The sequence below is a fragment of the Melospiza melodia genome, chromosome 6 (genome assembly GCF_035770615.1).
Source record: "Melospiza melodia melodia isolate bMelMel2 chromosome 6, bMelMel2.pri, whole genome shotgun sequence".
Taxonomy (NCBI): domain Eukaryota; kingdom Metazoa; phylum Chordata; class Aves; order Passeriformes; family Passerellidae; genus Melospiza; species Melospiza melodia.
Window position 1 is genome coordinate 69,861,181 of NC_086199.1, and position 21,860 is coordinate 69,883,040.

Here is a 21,860-nt window from a genome sequence, read left to right on the forward strand (position 1 = left end):
TAATGTTAAGATGTAAAGAAGAAGATTGTATTTGACTACATGATAATGAAAAGTGTGCTGGTTTGGGCTGGAAGAGTTAATTTTCTTCACAGTGACTGTGTTTTGGATTTGTGCTGAGCACAGGGTTGATATTACAGAGATGTTTTTGTTATTGCTGAGCAGGGCTCACACAGACCAAGGCCTTTTCTGCTTTCCATGCTGCCACGGTGGAGAGGGAACTGGGGGTGAATGGGAGGTTGGGAGGAGACACAGGACAGGTGACCCCAGCTGACCAAAGGGATATTCCAGACCATATGGCTGAGTATGTAAAGGGGAGAAAGAGGAGGAAGAGGGGGATGTTTGAGTGATGGTGTTTGTCTCCCCAGATAACAATTACAGGTGATAGGGCCCCACTCTTCTGGAGATGGCTGAACACCTGCCAGTGCACAGTGAATTAGTTAATTCACAGTGAATTAATGCATTGTCCACAGGAAACAGTGAATGAAGTCCTTGCTTTGCTTGTGTGTGTGGCTTTCTCCCTATTAAACTGTCTTTATCTCAACCCAAGACCTTTCTGGCTTTCACCTTTCTGATTCTCTCCCCAGTGCTGCTGCCAGGGAGTGAGTGAATGATTGGAGAGGAGATGGGGCTTGGTGGCTGTCTGGGTTAAGCCACTACAGAGGCAAGAGAAATCACTGTTTTCACCACTGCCACCCACAGCAATGTTATACGTTGTACACCTTGAGAATCCCTTACATTCCCATGCAGTTTTTCTCTTCAAATTAAGGAGATGCAGCCCAAAGAATACAAAGCTGGAAGTTCAGGGCCCAGCCACCCTCTAATCCGCCCAGCACTGATAAGCTCTTGAGCTCTGCTCATTACTCCCCCCCTCTGACCCTGCTCCAGTCTCCTGTAAGCCTACTGCTATTCCTTCTTCCTCTGGTTCAGTAGATTCCAATTTGAGTTTGATACTCTAGAGGCTTCAGCAGAACAGCCTGAGGTGTGGAACCTTGCTGAACTGACCATTGCTTTCCTTTCCCATCGGGGCAGCGGATCACCAAGCATTTCAGAAGCAGCTAATGCTGGACAGCTCTCTGCTTTCCCCCACGCTGCTGCTCCCTTTGAGGCAATGCACATGTTCAATTCCTCCTGGTGTTTCGCCTATGACACATCAGAAATGAGCAGCATACCGGGGTCAGCTAAGGCCCCACTGAAATCCACTTGACAGCCAGGGCACACTGGACTCCTCTTGCAATTTCGGTGAGCCACAAAATGCAGGAAATGGAGAGGAGCACACGCAATGAAAGGGATAATTCTGAATGCAGAATCATTCAGAATCATTCAGAGTACAAATCAAGGTGAGGTGTGTATGCATAATGCATGGTCTTTGTGACACACACTGAATCCACTTCACCTATTTGCCAGCTCTGACATACAGCAAGGCACATACTGAGCTACAAATCTCATAACTGAAGGCCAAAACAAACTGCCTGGGGTTCCACTGCCATTTCTTTCTCACCACTTCTTGTTTCTCCCCCAACACATATAATTTCTTATCAGCTTTGAGCTTGTTACAACAAGAACTTATTCCACCCTCTTCCAGTCTCATGACAACACATCAGAGAATGTCAAAATCCTGTATTAGGCTTTATTCTTTTATATAAACATTAACATTTCTCAAACAGATTAGTTAAAAATACAGATTTAAACAAGAATTTTTGCAATTGCAATGAGTTATAAAAAACAACAGATTATTTTACAGATTGTTACAAGTGCTTTACAAAGGTGCAGAGTGAAGGCCAGTGGCAGGGGACCAACCTCAAGTGCAAAATGGACACGATACCCTCACCACGGGCATAGCGCTCAGATACACAGCCAAAAAAAACAACAAACAAACCAAAAAACAAACAGACAAAAAAACCCCGAGCCATGTGAACCTATGCTCTTGGGATGCTCACCGGGCAAGCAAACATAGACCCTATGACAGAGAAGAGTCATGAGACCAAGCTACCAGGATATTTAAGGTTACATCTCTGAGATCAGCCATAAGATGTTTTTTTCTTGGAAAACAAGGAACATGTTTAAAACAGTATATTTCTATTCTGCCAGACAAAATATTGCTGTAAATCCTAGAATACTTATGGATGTGGATACTTAAAACTTGGGCCATAAATCCAGTGTGGATCTCACAATGCCCAAAGTGAAGAAAGGATACAAGACCCAAGTGTCCTTCTGAAGGAGTTGGCACTCCTCATACAGGAGGGACCTCCATATCCCGTGATCACCACTGAAACCTTGAGCAAGTACCTTGGAAAGACTTTGGCAAAAGGAAGACGATGCAAGTGGATCTGATTACACCCAATATTCCTGCAGCCTGTGATCTGAGAGTTGTGCAGCCCACAGCTTATGCAATGCCCACATATTTCACTAAATGCAGTGTGTCCTCTCTCCTTGGTCAATACATCTTCACACCCACCTTGGAACACATACCACATGCTCCAGATTCTTGGAAGTTTCTGAGATCCTTCCACCACACCCACCTTACCTAGGTATGAGGCCTACCCACTTATTTTCCTTCTATTCCACCCCTAAAGATAAAATCTATGCCCTGATTTGTTTTGAACTAAAGTTGTCCAGCTGTTAGCAAATCAAAGGTAAATTGAGCTGAGAACCGCCATGAGATAAAACCGTGATGCATTACATAAAAAAAAATCCACTACTTTATGCCTGACATCTTTTTGATACACAATGTTCCCTACCCAGAGGACCTCCTTGTTAGACAAAGGGCACTACACATTACAGGAATCCTTTTTCCAAAGGAGGGCCAGAATAAAGGGCAGCTCTAGAGATGTAGTCTCATAATAAAGAAATAAAAGCTACTTCTCTTGGAATCATTGTAAAGGGCAGCACATTCAAGAGATTTTATTTATAGGAAACCCAGTGAAACCCCTAGAACATCCACACTGACTTCCCTGAGCTCCTCAGATTCAGGTACACTGGGGACCCTGCAGAAGCCTTTTGAGCTGGGTTACTCTCAACAGAGAGCTTTTGGCAAGTTTCTGCAAATTCATTTTCATAATCAGCAAGAAGAGGATTAATGGGGCAAACCCTCAGCATATGCTTAGAGAAGAGAAAGACTGAAGAAAAAGGAGTTGAGGGGCAGGGGGAAAGGTCTTCATTTCTACCGTTTTCGAATGTTTCATGTTATTCCTTTGGGGTACGGGCACTACATCGAAACCAACCCCTCCATCTGATCTAGCCCAGCTGCCTCCTGCATAGTCTCATGACAGCACTGAAAGCCCAGGCTCATCACTCCCTGCATGCCCAGCCCAGGGTTCAGTGCTTTGGAGAGGGGAGGCTGGCTTCTCGTTAGCAAAGGCTGGGAGATGGCATTATGTCAGCATGTCAGCGCCCTGGGAGCATGCAGTCACTCATGCACATCCCAGATTTCTGAGAGCAGGGGCGGGAGTTTCTTATCCTGCAGCCGAAGGGCAAACACCTGTTCAGAGTGGACACTGCTCAGCGTCCGAAGGCTGACCAGCTTCATTAACATCCGTGGAAACATCAAACGGTCCTGCAGGGCCAAATGACAGCTGTTAGTAAATTCACCTAAACTTTGTTTAAAAAAAAAAATTACCACTACCGATTACATTACACTGTAATCACAATCCCTACTTCCTCTAGACCCAGCATTCTTCAGGAGGATGCAGTATGAAAGAACACAAGAAGTACGTCATGTCCCAGAAACTCCAGACTTTCCATGCTATAAAACATGATACAGGACAGCAGATTGTGACAGCTCACAAACCCTGCTTTTACAGGTGCTATCAAAGAGCCCACAAGAGTCAAGTCTGACAGTACAGGCAGCAAGAGACCTGTTAGAGCCAATACTGCAGGAACTCTGCCTGCATAAATACATCTTGCATCATCCCTGGAGATGTTCTGGTCAGGCACTTACATTTGGTCTGTTGATGCAAATGTAAGAATGAAGTGCTTCCACATAGGTGTGCTGCAGCCTCTCCACCAGGGACTGGTCCTGCACATTCGGTCGGTCTGCCAAAAAGCAGGTTAGAAGTAAGCAGAGTAGACATAAGCAGATTGCCACCAGCAGCTTCACTGGATTTAACATCTCTGTCTAACCCCACTTCCTCCTATGGTGTCTTCCCAAAACTTCATCTCACATTCACCCAGCACAGCTGGGAGATATATCCATGAAACTGTGGTAGCTGTGGCAGTTGCCTGTAACTGTTCTTTCTCAGTGATGTCCACTGCACATGGGGAGTCCAATCCAACTCCTATAGAGGTGGAGAGACCAAACACATTTACACAGTACTGGTTGGTCTCATGTTCTTGTCCCAGAAAATATGTGAAACCACCTATTCAAAAGCAAATGGGAAAGTCTCTCCAAGAGTTGAGCCAGTTAGGAAACAGGAACAAAGAAAAACAGTCATTAATCAGGTCACAAGACAGAAGAGTAGAGGTGGCTTCTTGGCAAAGCCCAGTCCTGGCCGGGAGTGATACTGCCTCTTTTCCAGAGTATGTTTGCTTGCCCACTAGATGTCACTCATGCTGTGGGACCTGCATCACACCAGAGAGGTGCCAAGGACATGAAGGGGGCAGTAAAATAGCAATTTCTAAATGAGGAAGATAAATACTGGCTGGCTTTTCTGCACACTTTTCCAGTAGTGAGGAATTAAATTTCCTCTGCAAGTGGCACTAGACAATTCAGAATATAATGAATAATATTCTCCCTTTATCACTAGACTCTATACATGCTCAATTACTCCTTTTCTGCATGTAACATCCCTTCACTCTACTTCCTTTGCCCTCTGACTCACTACTGTAGCTCTTCAGATGTTCCTGGCTTTTTACCTGCAGAGAAAATATTGATGGCAATTAAAAGTGCATATTCAGCATCATTAAGCTGTAGCTCATTCATTCCCTTTGAGAACTCAAAGATGGGGTTAATGAACTCAAACTGCAGACCTGCAACAAACAGAAGAGAACAAGGTGAGGCAGTAACAATTGTCTCCCCTCTCTCTCCCCCTCCCTTTCATGGAAAAGGCTGCCAGAAATCCACTGCTCTACACCAGAGAGTGGGAAGGAGAGACAGGCAGGGAAAAAACCTTACATTATGCTTTAATGAATCCTCGCTTTACATCCACTACTGGTGAGCACCAACAACAGTGGCTGAGGAGTCAGAATATATCTGTCAAATGAAACTATTTCTGGGTTTTCCTAAAGCCTTAAATGCCCCACAGCACATTACTGGGCAACAGCTAAAGGAACACAACATCAGCTATCAGACAAGTCCATCAAAACATCAGAAGGTCACAAGCACAACATTTGTACTGTCCACTCTCACAGCATCACCTCCTTCACACCAGTAGCCTTCATGCTTTCAAAGAAACCTTTAATTCCGCTCTTCAGGTTCACCTAAAGCATATATGAGCTGAAAATATGCAGTTCCAAGAACTCTGAACTATGCCATTTCCTTCAGCTCAAAGAACTGGGAGACCTGAGGCAGAGTCTGACCTAGGCTTCCGATCACCTCATTTGATAAATGCAGACAGAAATGCACTGATATTTATTGCTGTAATACAGACCACTGTCAAATCAGGTCTCTTTGTGCTATGTAATCATACTGAAAACTTCAGGCCTTTCCTCCAAAACAGCATCCAAGTTTCTAATTTCCTGCATTACAAATGCATCAGACAAGGAAGAACAAAGTGGAGGGAATAATTCTGGATTCCTGCTTTTTGCCCTTCTAATAACCCGAAGAAAAGGCTACTAGGAAGTGTGTCATAAAGAAAAATTGTATATACAGGCCATCTCAAGTGGTTAAATGGCTAGTTGTATATACAGGCCATCTCAAATGGTTAAATAGCTAGTCAAGGAATAAAATTTTAAAAAATCAGCTGAAGCACAGGCTAAAGTCTTGTTTTCAGAAATGCTGAAGATACACACTTCTTGTTATTGCATCTGAAATTACAAACACTCGTAGCTCCTGAAAAAATACACTTCAGAGATCACAGCACCACAAGCTACCATATAATAGGATGATGAAGTGTCTAGAGCAGTCTCTGTGGATCCTCAGTGCACAAACTTTGTATCAACTGAAATGTAATCACAGTAATGTCAGCACTCCAAGCATCCATCGAGAGTCCAGATTTTCCCAAGCAAACTGACATGTAGAAAAATACATAATGTGAGCTGGTACATTAAAAGCAAAAAAAAAAAAAAATTCGTTTGTGAGGCTATTGGTTTGGTCCTGTTCTAAACCTCTCACCACAAACTACTTCCAGCTGCCCACATTAAAAAGGAAAACATGTAAGAACACAAGACAAGACAGTAGGGAGGAAGAAACACCTGTCTAATGCCCCACCTGCTTTGGCGAAGTCATCCCGATTATAGCTCAGGTCTTTCAGAAAGGTGATGCTCTCAATCTCCGGATTGTAGCGCCGAGATGTCTCCAACAACATCACCTGTGGACAGGAATAAGATATACTTGCTTTGAAAGCAGGAAGAAATGCTACAACATCAATACATTGCTGACTGTTGAAATATCTTTGAAAGAAAAACAAAACAAAACAAACACCAAACAAAACCACTCCAGTTGCTCAGAGTGCTTAAAAATTCCAAGACAAAGTCTGTGGTGTCTTGCTTCTGGGAAACGGGAAATTCCTGCTTACCACTACCAAGGCACTTGCCTCATTCCCTTCCTGTATAACCAGGCACTGCAGTACATACCCAGGCCTCTTGCCAGTATAACATCACACTGCAGTAATGGTCCCACAGCTCAGATCCCTCAGTATGCCATCCTCAAAAAAGGGATAGAACTAGTTCTCTGGGTGGATAACTCCAAATTCTTTCATCTCTGCTGCTATGATCTGGGGTGGAGTCAAACCCTCACCTCTATGGTAGATGTCTTCAGTAAAGCAATCTGATCTTCCCTGGTGAGTTCCAGGAAGCCAGGTAATTGCTTGGCAAAGTCCACGATCTCTTGCACAGAGATAATTGCAAGTTCTGTGAAGTGAGCAAAACGCTGCTGCCTTGCTTCACGGTTATTTGGATCAGGAATCTGGGGCCATGGCTGTAGGAATGGGAAGAGACAGCATATATTTGTGAAAGATGGAGCCAAAGATGAAAGATAAGATGAAGAGAACAAGGAAAGAAAACAACAACTTCAGAATATCTTTTCCTATTCTTTACAGAGCTTTAGCCCACAGATGCCGTGTCTAAAGCAACTCTGTTCTGCTAAATTTTTTACCTAAAATGCAACTCCCCAAACTTCACTTTTCCTTATTTTGGGTACACTGGTAGAGTTCTTACCGTCACTTTGAGCCTGTCTGTGAAGGAGCGCTGGTTGCACTGCTGCTGAGCGGCCACGAGCTTTTTTATCATGCTCAGCTGTTCCGGCGTCAGTTTGTGGGAAGGGCTTGGTGGATTTGGAGGGTTTGGACGCACCACAACTGTCCGAGCCTGGTCATCTTCCTGCTTCTTCAGTTTCTTCAGTCGGATCTGTTCTTCAGACAGAACATCTGAAGCAGGAATAGCTCATGATCAATCATAGGAACACAGTGGAAACCACACTAAACACAAGGTAACGTGCTCTGGATGTAGAGGCAGAGATCAGAGCTGTCTGTACTGGGCATAGCAGAGTGTACACAACAGAGCCAACAGTGATACTTATTTGTTTTTCTCTCTATTCCCTCCTTAAAGTTGTTTCATTGCCTTTCTTCTAATCATACTGTTATATAAAGTGTTCACAAAAGGCATAAGCTCCCCTCATGATGCCCTGCAGATCTCAGAAAAACAACAGTGACTTTCCCCATAAAGCAATTCCCTAAAGTGTCATGTTACAACAGATGCTCCCTTCATATGGCAGTGTGTCCACCCTATTTTATATTATCCTACTGTTATGTCTTTTTTCAATATTGTTAATTTAACAGCTTGTATCATTTCACCCTCTTCAAAGGTCAGACCCAGTCCTGGGTAGAGCTTGACAGTGAAAGGGTCATCTGCTATACAGGCCATCTGCAGCAAACTAGAGCAGTAAGATACCTCAAGATGAATAATGGAAGAGTAACTTGGCATAAATGTACTGAGGACCAACCCCAGGTCCTTCAGGAAAAGTGTTACAAGTCTCCTTCAGTTGTTAAGTCAAAGGGCAGATGTTAGTTGGATGTAACACGGTAAGGAACAGAACTCAAAGGCATCTGCTCTACTGAGGGCTGATGGGGTCCCTCTGTCAGAGAAAGGGAATCACATTTTTTCTCCTAGGCTTGTCAAACAGCAAAGAGGGATTTAAACTAAATCTGCCTAGGGACAGGAACCTCAACCCATCTCTTTCCTCTCCCGAACTAGTTTGATGCACAGAGCCTGGAGAGGGTATGCAGGTCAGCAGGAAAGCACCTGAAGGGCAGCACAATGGAATTCCTGCCACTCCATCCATTAATACAGGTTCATCAGAAGCCAAACTCAAATGCCTCTATGCAAACGCACACAGCACAGGGAACAAATAAGAGGAGTTAAAAACATGCACACACCTGCACAGCTGTGATCATATTGGCATCACAGAGAGAGGGTGCACAGCAAGTTGGCTGGCCTGAATTTCAGAAGAGCAGACTCTGGACTCTTCAGAAATCTGCTCAGTAGAGTACTATCAGATAAAGTGCTGGAGGGAAGAGGGGCCCAGGAAAGCTGGTTAATATTCAAGGATCGCCTCCTCCAAGGTCTGGAGTGATGCATCCCTGTCTCTATCTGTGGAATAGCACAGATTTGACAGATAGATAACTTGGAGGATAAAAGATTGGTTGGATGGTCACATTCGAAGAGCTGTGGCCCATGGTTCAATGTCCAGGTGGAGATCAGTGAGGAGTGCTGCTCCCCAGGGGTTGGTGCTGTTTAACACCTCTGTCGGTGACATGGACAGTGGGACCGAGCACAGCCTCAGCAAGGCTCTGACAGCGCCAGGCTCTGTGCTGTGACTGACACTCTGGAGGGAAGGAAACCAGAAAAGGAACTGATTGGGAAAAAAAAAACCTCCCTCTATATCTTTAAGAACAAAGATAAATAAAGTTTGACTTTACAAATAAGACTTTAAAAGTGCCGAAAGATTCTTTGGCCATTTTTTTTATGCACAGATAACACAGAAAACAAAGGAGGTTGTAATGAGGTGGGGGGGTTAGTTCCCCCTGCTATGCCCACAGTGAGAGGACAAGAAGAAATGGCCTTAAATTGAAACAGAAAAGATTTAGATTAGGTATTAAAAAAATTTTCCTTGTTAGGGCATGCATTAGATCAAGTGGCCCTGGGAGGTGATGGAGTCACCATCCCTGGAGGTGTTTAAAGGGTACCTGAATCTGTGCTAGGTGATATGGTTTAGTGGTTTAAGGGTTACAGTGGTACTGCTGGGTAGACATTTGGACTTAGTGATCTTAAAAGATCTCTTCCAACCTTGATGATTCTATATCTGCTACACAGAAAAGCAGGAGGCCCTAAAATTGAACAGGTATATAACTGCACTTCTTAACAGAATCACATTAAACAAAGACAAGAACTGGAGAGCTGCTGTAAGACAGCATTCTTGGGATTGGAAAGATTGACAAAGAACAGCAACCTTTATCCCTGACTTCAAACAGGGAGGATGTGTGCACAAGTACATGCACCATGCACAAAATTTACAATTCTAACAGCAAAGGCATTTAATACAATTACCAAAATAAGGATGATCTATAAGATTAGAGAATGCTACTTACAGTGTCAGTTTAAGAAGGGAAGTAATTGATCTAAGTGATTACAGTCCCTCATCTTGGGACTCCAATGCATAAAAAAATTTTATCTGGTAACATGTTACTTGGCTATTAATTAATCTTAAAAACTGCCTATGTGCAAGCTCCTACACCATGCTAAATTCAAAGCAATCTAACTTACTCAGCTTGTCAGGAAGGAATTATTTAACCTCATGGTTCACACTGGCTTAAGAACAATAAACTGGCCATGAATAACTTCAGTCTGGGAATTAGAAGAATGTTTCCAGCAATTACTAGGGGGGAAGTTCTGGAATGACCTTGTAAGTGAAACAGCTGGAGGGAAAAGCCCTTCGTTTCTGTCAAAACTAACAAGGCAAATTTGCAGTGGGGATCACAGCATCAACAAGTATTGCTAAGTTCTTGATAATAACACCAAGATTCCATTTGATCTAATTTTCCTGAGCAGTCTTCAACACAAAACAATTACTAAATGCAGAAACATACTGAGGCTCTTTGTATCTACCTGCAACAAAAGAGAAGCAAAGTGGTCTTATTGCATTGCTTTTCAAACACATCTGTTTCGTATCTCTTGGGAATGGGGAAATGGGGTAAAGACAACATACATAATGCTGATACAAACCAGTGAGACAAAGATATATGATGTGCTGTGTTTCATGCTGAAAAACTGAACAGCATGTCTCCTAGCTCATTGGGACTTAATTTTTGCAAAATTATTTTTTGCTTCTGAAACACCCACTATTCCTAGCTGTTCTGGGTGCTGACTGTCAAAAAAGAAGACTTCACACAGATCTAACTTTAATTGAGCATTCATTCAGTCAGTCTTGACCAGCAAAGGGATGAAACCTGGATACCTTGGCCAAAGAGGGCTGTTCCTGATATGCAAGCAGAAATGTTGGTGAGTATTTAGAAACAGCATCCTTATGGTTAGCGTGAGAAAAATAGCAGAGATCACCAAAGGGAGCAATGAGATTAGCTCATGCACAAACACAGCTGCAGTACTGTGGTGCTGCCCTTGACCTCTTTTGCAGGCTCACAGCAGGAAGCAAAGAAAAGTGCCTGTTGTTCAAGGAGCATGGTGACCAATCTTAACAGTCCTGGTCACAAGCCTGACGTGCCTGACACACTTTACAGCACCCTGATGAACATGTGAGTCCTTCCTCTGCTGGTATATTCCACAAGTTCTTACCAGGAACAAAGCAGGGCCGGGTGTTAGAGTTCCACTAACAGCCTCGCCTCCCCAAGTGATCCTTATTGAGCTCTCAGTGACTTCCCACACGCATTCCAACGTTCAGCCTGCACAGCTTCCACGTCCCCCCTCCCCAAGCACTGGCACTGCCCCCTGCCTTACAGCGCCGGTCCCCAGAGCCCGGCTGTGCCATCCCCAGCCGCAGTGCTCACTCACACTGCTCCCGCATGCCGGCCTCCTGGCACTTGCGCAGCCGGCACTCCTGGCACTTGCGGCGCATGTACATGTCCATCTCGCACTTGCCGCCGTTCTTGCAGGCGTACTGCGCGCCCTTGATGACGCTGCGGCGGAAGAAGCCCTTGCAGCCTTCGCAGCTCAGCACGTTGTAGTGGAAGCCGGAGGCCTTGTCCCCACACACGCTGCACACTTCGTTTCCCAGCATCTTGGGGGCTGGGCCCTTCTTCCGCTTCAAGGGGGGATTTTCTACCAAAATGAACGGTAGCAAGGGGAAAAAAAAACAAACAAGTAAACTCACAGACATGAAGGAAGCGTGCCCCAACATCCTCACTCAAACCCATTATCTGCCAGCCACACACACTCCTTCTGGGCAAACAAGTCTTCTGCGGCAAATTTACTGACATAATCCACAAGGTTTCACCTCAACTATATAAACAAATCTAGCTTCACGCTTGTTCCTCTCCAAAACAGAGTGAAAGAGCCAAAACACGCTGAGGCCAAGTGTTCTGCACTTTCCAATTACAGTTACGTTACTAACATGAGAAAGACCTATAAAAAAGTTGAGGTGAAATCCAAAACTGTGCAAAAAGTAAATTTCTTCAGAACTCACCTCAAGTTCTCTTACTTCTATTTTCTGCCATACATAGGGACAAGAATAAGGAAAAATGTTTCCTCAACTCAGTAGTGACAGAAAGCCAGTACTGAAACTGTGACCCTACAAAAACCAGACTGAGCAGACAATCCCTGTAACTGAACACTTGGGGAAACTGTTGAAACAGAAGACAGCAGCTTGCAGAGTTAGCTGCAATAAGCACACAAGCAGTGCACTTCACTCTGTGAGCCTTTGGAATCCTGAAGCCAGCATTTCCTCTTCAAGAAGGGCACTCCCCACTCCTAAAGCTGAAATACTCTCATAGTGACAGTTCCTTTACTAAAACTTGTTGTTCTATCTCAAACATGAGACCTTCACTACTGCTTCACATTTCAGCTGGTTTTGTGCAGCAGCTCCCAACTCTTCCTATATCATTCTGAGAGATTTTAATCTTAGTGGCTCTGCATTTTGAAAACATCTTTGGTCTGCTCCAACACATCTTACCTTAAGCACTCCAGTCGAATGCTTGCCAATATTACATGTGCATTCCCCCTCTATTGGTCCTCTCTCTTTTCCATCCATTTAATTCTAGCTATGCTGACATCTGATATTCTACACAACTCATAGTGCAGGTATTTTTCTGAGTGTCAGATATTATTGATTCATGGCAGTTGTTATAAAGATTACAACCAGCATGTCTTGATAAATCTCCAGATGATGTTTAGATATGCCTGGAAAGCCTTTACACTGGAGTTACTGCTTAGTTTGAAGAAAAAGGCTACTGCATTTCTTGACCAGCATCAGGGTTATAATTGTACGTCTTATTTTTGTACTTACTCTTTCAATACTTCCTTACTTGTGTTTATATTTACTATTCTGCTCAAGTTCCTGAAATGGTAACCAGTTTTAGGTCACTCTCAGGCATTATTATTTGTGTTCCTCAATACAAGTTTCCAGCCATAAGTATCTTGGTGTTGATTTTCAATACCACTGATTTTACAGAGGCCTGGAGGTCACTCAATTTGGCCTGCACTTCTCATTGTAGATTAGACAGCAAGAAAATGTCATCAGAAAGGTTAAATTTCTGATATTCTCCTCTCTTGTTCAACTATATTTCTCTTCACACACTACCAAGTAAAAATTATGCAATGCCTACAGTTATTTCAGATTACTTAGTATAAACACATGTAATGGCAGACTAACTAGTGTAACAACTTTGCTGAAGCCTCAAGTGATGTTCATATGCTTCTGAGGAACAGCAGAGTACTCCAATGACTTCCACAGATAAATCTGTCCCTCTTTTGGATTTCTTAGCTTTCTCTAAAAACATTACATAAATTTCTTATTACCTTTTCTATGACTGCTTTATTGAGACAGATAGGTTTATTCTTTGATCTATGCAAATTATTTTCCATCTCTGAGCATGAATTATTTTAGTTACATAGATGATTATTGTTATTTTCTGTAGTCAAAGATAACACAAAGAAATCATGTAAGATGTATAAAGAAAGCATGAATGCCACTTTTAACACTCATTAGGGCCCTCCTTCCTCTGTAGATTCCCTATTTAATAAATATTTTCCACATTTTGTGTCTTTTTTCCTTACATTTTCATAAGGAATTAATCTCTCAATTGCTTTCTTTTCAAGTCCTCAGACCCATTTTAAGGACTTTTATTGGACAATCTCATATCAACTTTTAACTACTCTCTTTGTTTCTACTCCACTGAGGAATCCTCATTCAATGTTCAGATTCTCTCTTTGTTTTATATTAAGATTGCCCATTGCCTCACTGCTGAGCAAACACATTAATTTGTCATATTTTCATTAAGAAGATGATCCTATGCTCTTATGCTTTCCTTTTTTTCGTGTTACCTGCCCAGAGATATTATACAGTCTTCTTTCAGTTTGAAAGTGTAGGATTGTGGATATCAGCAGCAGCTTTAACTACATCATCTCAGTTCTATGTCTGATACTCTTCATCCTCAGTTAACCTAAGAAATACATGGAGAAACTCCTACTGTCTTCCCATTGCACCAACTTGCAAAACCCTATCACTTCTTTGCACCACCTACCCTTGTTGGATTGTCACCTGTAGTAAAGCTTTATTGTTCAGCAGCTTTTGGTAAGCCCAAAAAATCTTTATCTTACTGCCATGGACCTAGTCTCTAGAAGGTCAAATAAGCAAAATATTCAACACATTTATCACTTAGATAAACCCAGTCTTCAGCTATCAATAACTGACTCTATTTTTAGACATCATCTCTGAGTGCCTCAAGCACAGTAGAAATTGCCCTAAAATTTTGCCAAGTAGCAATTCTGCTTACAGCTGAAAGAATGGACAGTCTTTATCATGCATAGATTTAGTGAGAATCTTTGCGTACCTGCATGCTCAGGGGGGTTCTCTGAGCCCGGGAAGAGTGCAAGCCCTTCCTCCTCCATTTCAAATACACTTGCCACCCTCTTCCCATGATCCTGTGTGCTGAGTTGAGTGGGACCCATGGAAGCCACACAGGAAGGGCTCACTATAATCTCATCGCTGCAGCATTGTTTCTGCCAAGCAAGGGGCCACAGGCATCTATCTTCAAAGTCCTTAGTTTCTCTCTACTGCTGAAAGTCAGGAAGTACCTGTGGAAAAAACAAATAGATGCAAAAGAGGCAAGAGTTCAACTATTGAGACTATTAACTTCCAAAACCTATTACAAGTTGTATCACAAGCAAGCTTCAAGATTTCATTTCCGTAATTAGCTTTGTTTTATCAATGTTTCCACTCTTAAAACACAATATTTAAACAAACTGTGGGAAAAGGTACAAGACTAGCATATCCAGGTGCAAAGCTATTATTTCATTGCCAACAGATTTATCAAAGCAAGGCAAGTCTTCATTACTGCCAACACTACCAGTGCACTTCATCCCTGATCTCTCCAAGTGTGTAAGAAGGAAATTCCTGACATTATAACCAGTGGCCTTTGTTAAAGTTTCCAGTAACAAATAGCTCAGTGCTGCCAGCTGCCCTGAATTTTGGTGCATGCATTGCAGAGCATATAGAAAATTGGAAAAGAGATTTTTCATACAACTATTTAGCAGACTACAAAACATTGAATTTCCCTCTTAGTATCAGTAGCTGAAGACTGACAAAGGTCAATGATACATCAAAGATAAGGATGACAAATCCTCCCCTCACCTACAGTAAGAAACTGAAAGCCAGCATCCTCCCTATGGAAAATGGCCATGATGCCATCCTCAGGAAATGGATTCACCACAAGTCTTCTGAGGACACCCTTTTGTGAAACCTAGAAACCATACTGAAAAGCATCTTCATTACAGTTAGTAGAGCCCTAACTCCACTACAGAACCTGAAACTGGAAAGCAAATCCAACCACTTTCTCCAAAAAGCCCCACCTGCACAGAAAGGAGCCTACTCAGTAGATCTCACAGATTCAGTGAAACTCATGTAAATTGCTAATGTAAACACCCCTAAGCTGATTGAACGTCACTTGATCTTAACTCAGTGATTTACAAATGCAAGCTAAAGAGATTAACTGATTTAAAAAGCAACTACGTGAAAGGCCTGTTTGAATGATTGAGTTCAGGACTGGAAGCCTATCACTCCCTGAAATACAAGAGGTGACAGAAAGCTCTGAAGCAGTTCAGATACAAGAGCATCAGGCAAGCAGGGGCATGCCTCACACACTCAAGTGCTCACCACAAAGAGGCAGAAAACCACTGTCCCAGGTCCCTTCTTTCCTCTTGGGTATTTAGACCAGACCACACAACTTTTCTCAGAATGTCAAAAACAAAGATGAAAGCAATGTTTCTAAAAATGAACCACCTCCCAGAACTCTGAAACAGGCATCAAGTATAAAAGCAAGTCACATTGTCAGGCCTGCTGAGATCCTGTTATCTCCAATTACACTGTGGATGCAGGTGTTAAAACCCACAGGGCACATTCATTCATGTGACATCTGTAAACATAGCCTCAGACTGCATCAGGAACTCAAGAGCTCCCTTTCCTAAGGGAGCTGGAGAAACAGACTATCTAGGATAAAAGCAGTGACAGCAAATATGAAACTTAAACCTACAGACAGAAGGAAGTCCTACTATGGGATAGTACAACCTAACCGATGTGATTTGCAAGCAATTTGAAGAAACTCATGGTCCTCAAAGGAACCATGTGGCTACCACAATCAACTTCTTAAAAAAAGTCTCCCCAGTAAATCTTGCAGAATCTGAAAACCTTGTGGAAGCAGCGTAGAGCATCAGATGGAGATGGGAACTTTACTGCAATAAATCCAAACCCAATTTGTATTCCTAGTCCTATGTAAGCTCCTCACCAATGCTGACACATATCTCTGGACATGTTTGGGCATGAAACAAGAAAGCTAAGAGTAAGCCTCTGCATCTCCACATTCCTTTAAACCACGCAAAAGACTCACTCAAAGATTAATTATTGTGCAGAATGAATCACCAGCAGCACTACTGCAGCAATTTTTCAAAGGAAGGGTTTGGTCACCCATCCAAGGGACTGAGTAACAGTGCTCAGGCCCAGGCCTCCAGTACAGTGACCCATTCTTAGTGCACCCCTGCCTCAACTGAAACTTATTCCAGAAAACAACAGAAGGGTACAGTCTAATGGGATTTCAGAACTGTGTGATCTACACAATGACTGACATTGCAAGAGTGAAACTTGCTGTCAGCAAGACATCTGGAGACCAAAGAGGAGTGCCTGAGAGACTCAGGACACAGCAACAGAGAAGCCACTTTCTGCACTGTAGAACTACTCAATGTGTTACTGCTTCATGCACTAGCCTCCAACCTCCCCAAAACAGAATGGACCAGATAGAAAAGGTTACTTGTCTTCTCTGCTCCTAAGACAAAGCATTTATCCTTTTGTAGGTGCAATAATAACACTTGCAGGCTGAAAAACTGACCTAACAGTGAATAACAGGACGCTGGTGCTAGGTAAAGAAGCCTACTGAGCATCTTCCTCACATGCACACAAGTGAGAAGCTATGTGACAAGGCCTGAGGCTTAGTTTTCACAGAAATGCATGAGGATTGTTTTTATATGACTAAAAATCTTGCTAAGTTTTGTACTAATAATGACGTTATTAGAGATTCACACCTTCCAATCTGCACCGCCATTTCAACCAAAAATGCAGAAAGGTGATGCAAGCCCTAACTGCAAGAGGGAACACTGTCTTCTTGACACAGTCAGCTGTGCTGCCTCCCACTGTCTGTCTCAACTCCTTCAGTTACAGAAACCAGGACCGGCCATGTGACAAATGATGAAGCAATTGCTTCTCTCAAATGCAGCATCTTGAAGAGAGTAACATGATGAGCAGACATACTCCAGTGAAGAAACATGTGGAGATGAAAGGCTGAGGGAAACAAATTTCTGCTAGCCCTTGCCACGTCTCAAATATAACACTAAACACTTCTGAAATGTGTTGCCATCAGCTTCACCCTACTCGATTTCTTCCATCTCCCCTTCTTTTCTGAGAAAACAGAACAACTCAGATACTGATGGTCTCCAGGTCAGCATTCCTACAACAAAGTACTGCTTTTTCAGAGACTAAAGATGGCAGCCCTGGCTCTTGTACTTCATGCTAAATGTCAGAAACATCCATCACTTCCTCCAGCAACAATCTCATCCCATTCCCTCAGCTGAGTCTTCTTCTAAGCCAGCTGAAGCACTTACGCATTCTTCTGGAAGACTTTGATCTGACCCATCATCAACGGACTAAGCTACAGATCACTGAGGACAGTGAAGGAGATATCACTGAGCAGCACAGAATATATAGAAACCAAATGAGCCAAATGCAGTCAGTGTGAGCCTTCTGCTAAACAGTGCTGTCCTCTCCCTGGTATTCTTAGTTTGGCACTTTCTGTGACAAGTTTAAGGATCAGGAACCAGAGCAGATGCAAGCACATCTCTGAAGAAGCTCACTGTTCATATGTAACACATGAAAGAGTAGCTTTTTACAAAGTTTGTTCAAGTCTCTGCGATGTTTCAAAACAGGATTTACTCACTGCAGTCCTGGCCCTGTAAATTACAATTACAGTTTCTGCCAAGGCAAACATATATAGCTATGTTTCAGTTCTGTAATGAATCACAAGCACTCTGCAGCATGTCACCATCATGAGGAAGAGACCTCATGTTTGTACACATATGCTAACATGACTGTGCTCACTGTGTGTCAACAGGACAGCACCTCTCTGCACAGGCCTTAATAGGCTGTTGGTGAACAAACAACTGACAGGAAGGGCTATCTTTCAGAGGTAACTAAAGCAGGGATATAATTTGGCATTTTGGCTTCTAGGTGTGCTCTGACATGCAGTATAGATTCACTTTGGCTGCTAGCATTTATCTCTGAAAGCTGGCCCATGGCAGTGCATAATGACCTCTGCTGAAACCTAAATGCACAACTCACACAGTGATAATGCTACACTGGCTATCAAATGCTGGCTGCAGATCTAAATGGCCAAGAAAACACCAGTTAGACTGAGATTGCACAGGACACTACAGCACCAGCAGAGAACTAAGCCCCTTGAGAGACACCACTGTTCCAATCCTTTCTTACAAGTAACCATATCTTGTGACCTAATGCTTTTCCTATACTGTGCCTGGTGTAGCAGCCAGAGTATTTTCACAAATCTTCCACTGGCTCTTGGTACTACCTTGTAGCTGCTTCAGAGAAACAAAGATTATTCCCAGCTCATATTGGCCCATTCTTCTTCCTTCCCTCTACATCGTCACATTTCTCAAAAAATGCTGAAACAGATAGGAGGTCTATGAGTGAGACAAAAGTATACATATGACACATTTCAATTAGGAAAAAGTTGAAAAAGACACCTTGTACCTTTCAAGACAGAAAATGAATCTGTCACTTTGAAAATGAAGTAATACTACATGTGAAAACTGTCAAAACTCACGTGAAAAAATAGTAACTTCAAATTGACAGTGGGAGAGACAAATCACAAAAATGCAAAATGTGAAAAGCAGTGCAACAGGACACTGTAAAGAATGACTTTGACAGTATGACTATGAACAGTATGTCTACAAAGAATGGAAAAAAGTTCTGCAACTCTCAGGGAACAGACTAGCTCAGTGGCCCTGCTGTAAATCCCTCTCTCAGAGAACTACAGGGACAGAGTTTGAAATCACATTATCCATTTTGATCTCCCAGAAGCATAAAGGCAACCACAAGCAGGAAAGAGCTTGCGAGCCACCGTCAGAGTCTGTGAGCCTCCGAAGCTGATAAAGAAAAGCTACAGCCTCCTGATTGCTTTCATTTGCTGTCCAGCTAAGCTTCAGCTGACCATGAGCAGCTGTCCAAGACTGCAGCACTGCTTTGTAAGCCTTTTAAGTTGTTGCCACCATTGACAATTATGCAGAAGAGCCTACAAGTCACTCCCAGCTGCGCAGCTGCATTCCGGTCTCTCGCCCTCAAATTAAGGGTCTTAATTGCCACCTCTCCCTCCCTAGCTCACTTCCAAAGCCTGCCTCCCTCCCCCTGTCCCCCACCTTACTTTGGGTTTTACTCCTGCTGCTGACCAACTCCTTTGTTACCCATCATTTTGCTGATTCCTGGCATGGTGTCTGCCCAGGCATTTGTCTCTCCCTTTGAAGTGGGCTCACTGCAGCATCCAGCTCTCACTGGGTTTCGTTCGGTCTCAACACAAGGCACGCTGTCTCCTACCCAGGTCAGGCATGGAAACCACCACAAAGTTCAGAGAACAACAGCAGAAGTGACTAACAACTGAAAAGATTAAAATAAACAAATGTATGTCACTTGGTTGAAAGAGCACTGGGAAGAGAAGAAAGGTGTTACTCTGAAAGACAATATGTCTAAAAGAACACTGAGAAGGGAAAAGTCTGGCTATTACAGAAAAACACCCTAAAGCTGAGTTCTGAGAGACTGGAAGTCTCCATGACTTTCCTTCTAGGACTAGACCTTATAACTACAACCAAAATACAAAGAGTTCTATGGACATTTATGAATCTGAACTTAATATGACTTAGCTATTCTGTGGATGAAGTGTCTATTATAAATAAACAAATAAGCAACAGGAGTTCCAAGCCAGTTTCACCCTACATAAGGCATGAAGGAATGTAGGACTGAAATAAGTGAATAAATGGGTTAGCAAAGTGAATTAGAATCTTAAGGCACAACTGTATGACCAAACACAATGCAATAAAAAAGGGCAGAATAAGCCCAAAGTATTTCTGCTTTGCTCCACATAAAAAGTCCAAAAAACCAAACCTGCTCCTTTGTCCACCATCTGCAGAGTACAGTATTTGTTTCTTTCCTGAAGAACCTGTGGACTCCCTCATTTTAGAAATATAGCTTCCCAAATTTTAAATCAGATGATGATGGAATGCGCTGACTCCAGTTCCCAGGGAACTACAGGCCCTGCAAAGCTCACCCCCAACAGCAATTGTTTTGCAAGTCAGCTCTCCTGCTCACATGCCTCAGCCAGAAGCTGGTGTTCCCTGCTCTCTCTTTTGCCTCTCATTATACCTTGCCTGGCAAAGGCTGAGGTTTTGGGTTTGCCCTTCCCTTCAACTCTTGGTTTCTGTCTGATTAAAGAGAGCCATGTCAACACAAGGAGCAAGAGGAAAAGAGAGCATACATGTGACTACTTTCAGGGTGGGTAAGATCCTGAAATGGACTGTGCCTTTATTTTTCCTCCCTCCCTCTCTCCCAGTTGCAGATGTCCTTGGTTCTGCAACTGAGTGGAGGAGAAAGGAGAGGAGGTTATTGGAGTTCATTCACACTGCACACAGGGCTGCTCCCGCCTCTCTTCCTGTTTGCAAGGAAATATCACTCCCTCTGACAACGGGAGACAGAAAGAGGCAGGCAAGTGGATAGGGGATGAGTGAGAACAAGAAGTAAGGGAAGAGAGAGAGGGGAGGGAAACAAGGAGAGGGAGGAAGGGATTATGGTAAGAAGATAAGACTTTTCCCTGGTTAATGAACTGGAGATGAATAACAAGTCATATCAGGAGTGATGTAGCCACCTTGCTGCCATGAAATTCCTTTAAAAGGCCATTGACACAAGTTCCTTTGAACTCTGGAAAACAACACAACCCTGATCTGGACTAAAAAAAAATCTCTAACCCCTTCTAGGCTTTCTACTGTCACCTCAGCTTTCAAGCTTCTGGCTAACCTAGAGTATAGCCACCTCAGGAATGGCCAAAACCAGGGCATGCACAGGCTTACAGCAAGGAAGATGTGACAGCAGCAGCATCCCTCCATCCTCCCCTCCATGCATCCAGTAAAAGGACAAGCCATCCCTCCTCAGTTCTGTCTGGCCAGATGAGCTGTGCAGCCAGTTTCTCAACAGGGAGAGGGGACAAAGCAGAGTTGCTTTAGAGGGACACCAACTTCTGCAGCACTCACAGGGATGAACATGAGCAGAACTTGCTGTTTGTAGCTGAACTGCAATAATCCCCTGGGCCTGGCCACGGCTCCGGCTCACTGACAGCTCAACACCACTATCAGCACCGACCTTCAGATGGCAGGAAGCATGACTGAGTCTCTGATAGGGCTTCCTACAGGGAAAATTCCATCTGTGCTCCTCCCAGGAGGATGAAACACTCAGAGCAGCTGCCCCCTCCCGCTAGCAAAGGGCAGCTCTGTGCTGCTTCTGGGGAAGCAGAAGGGAGGAAATCCAGCCTGGGTCCTTGTCCGCAGAATGTCAGCATCAACTGTAATAGCAATTTTTTCCTATGGAAACTCACTCTAAATTGGAAACAACATTCTTTTGCCAGTAGCACTCAATTTCTCCAAGCAAATGTACCTATCCTAGCAGTAAGTCTTCTTTCCCCTTGCACATGTACCTATGCAAAAGTGGTTTTGGTTTACATGCCTGTTTTTCTTTCTAGGGTCCCTGTAATGCTAATAGTGTCATTCCTTCACATTTCTAACCACAACACCAGATACACACATCACCAACAACACAAAAAAAAAAAAACCCAAAAAAACCAAAAAACAAACAAACAAACAAAAAAAAAAACAACAACCAAACACACCACCAAAACAACAAAAAAAACCAAATGTAAAAAGTGTTCAAGCAACCAATAAAC

At 43.2% G+C, this 21,860-nt stretch overlaps 1 protein-coding gene across 8 annotated transcripts in view; it reads right to left on the reverse strand.

Annotated features, from left to right (window-relative positions):
- Nucleotides 1-1,607: 1,607 nt before the first annotated feature.
- NR1H3 (nuclear receptor subfamily 1 group H member 3) overlaps nt 1,608-21,860 on the reverse strand; it is a 30,603-nt gene continuing 10,350 nt past the window's right edge. For 7 of the 8 annotated variants that reach the window (XM_063158946.1, XM_063158943.1, XM_063158947.1 and 4 more), the window contains exons 2-9: nt 14,154-14,397; nt 11,158-11,424; nt 7,312-7,520; nt 6,893-7,072; nt 6,365-6,464; nt 4,852-4,965; nt 3,938-4,032; nt 1,608-3,553 (exon numbers count right to left, since the gene is read on the reverse strand). In XM_063158946.1, coding sequence (XP_063015016.1) covers nt 3,407-3,553; nt 3,938-4,032; nt 4,852-4,965; nt 6,365-6,464; nt 6,893-7,072; nt 7,312-7,520; nt 11,158-11,424; nt 14,154-14,271 — 1,230 coding nt within the window. In that variant the 5' untranslated portion in view covers nt 14,272-14,397 and the 3' untranslated portion in view covers nt 1,608-3,406. Of the gene's footprint in view, nt 3,554-3,937; nt 4,033-4,851; nt 4,966-6,364; nt 6,465-6,892; nt 7,073-7,311; nt 7,521-11,157; nt 11,425-14,153; nt 14,398-19,301; nt 19,454-21,860 lie in introns of those variants that run through there. The other variant, XM_063158942.1, reaches the window with a different exon arrangement.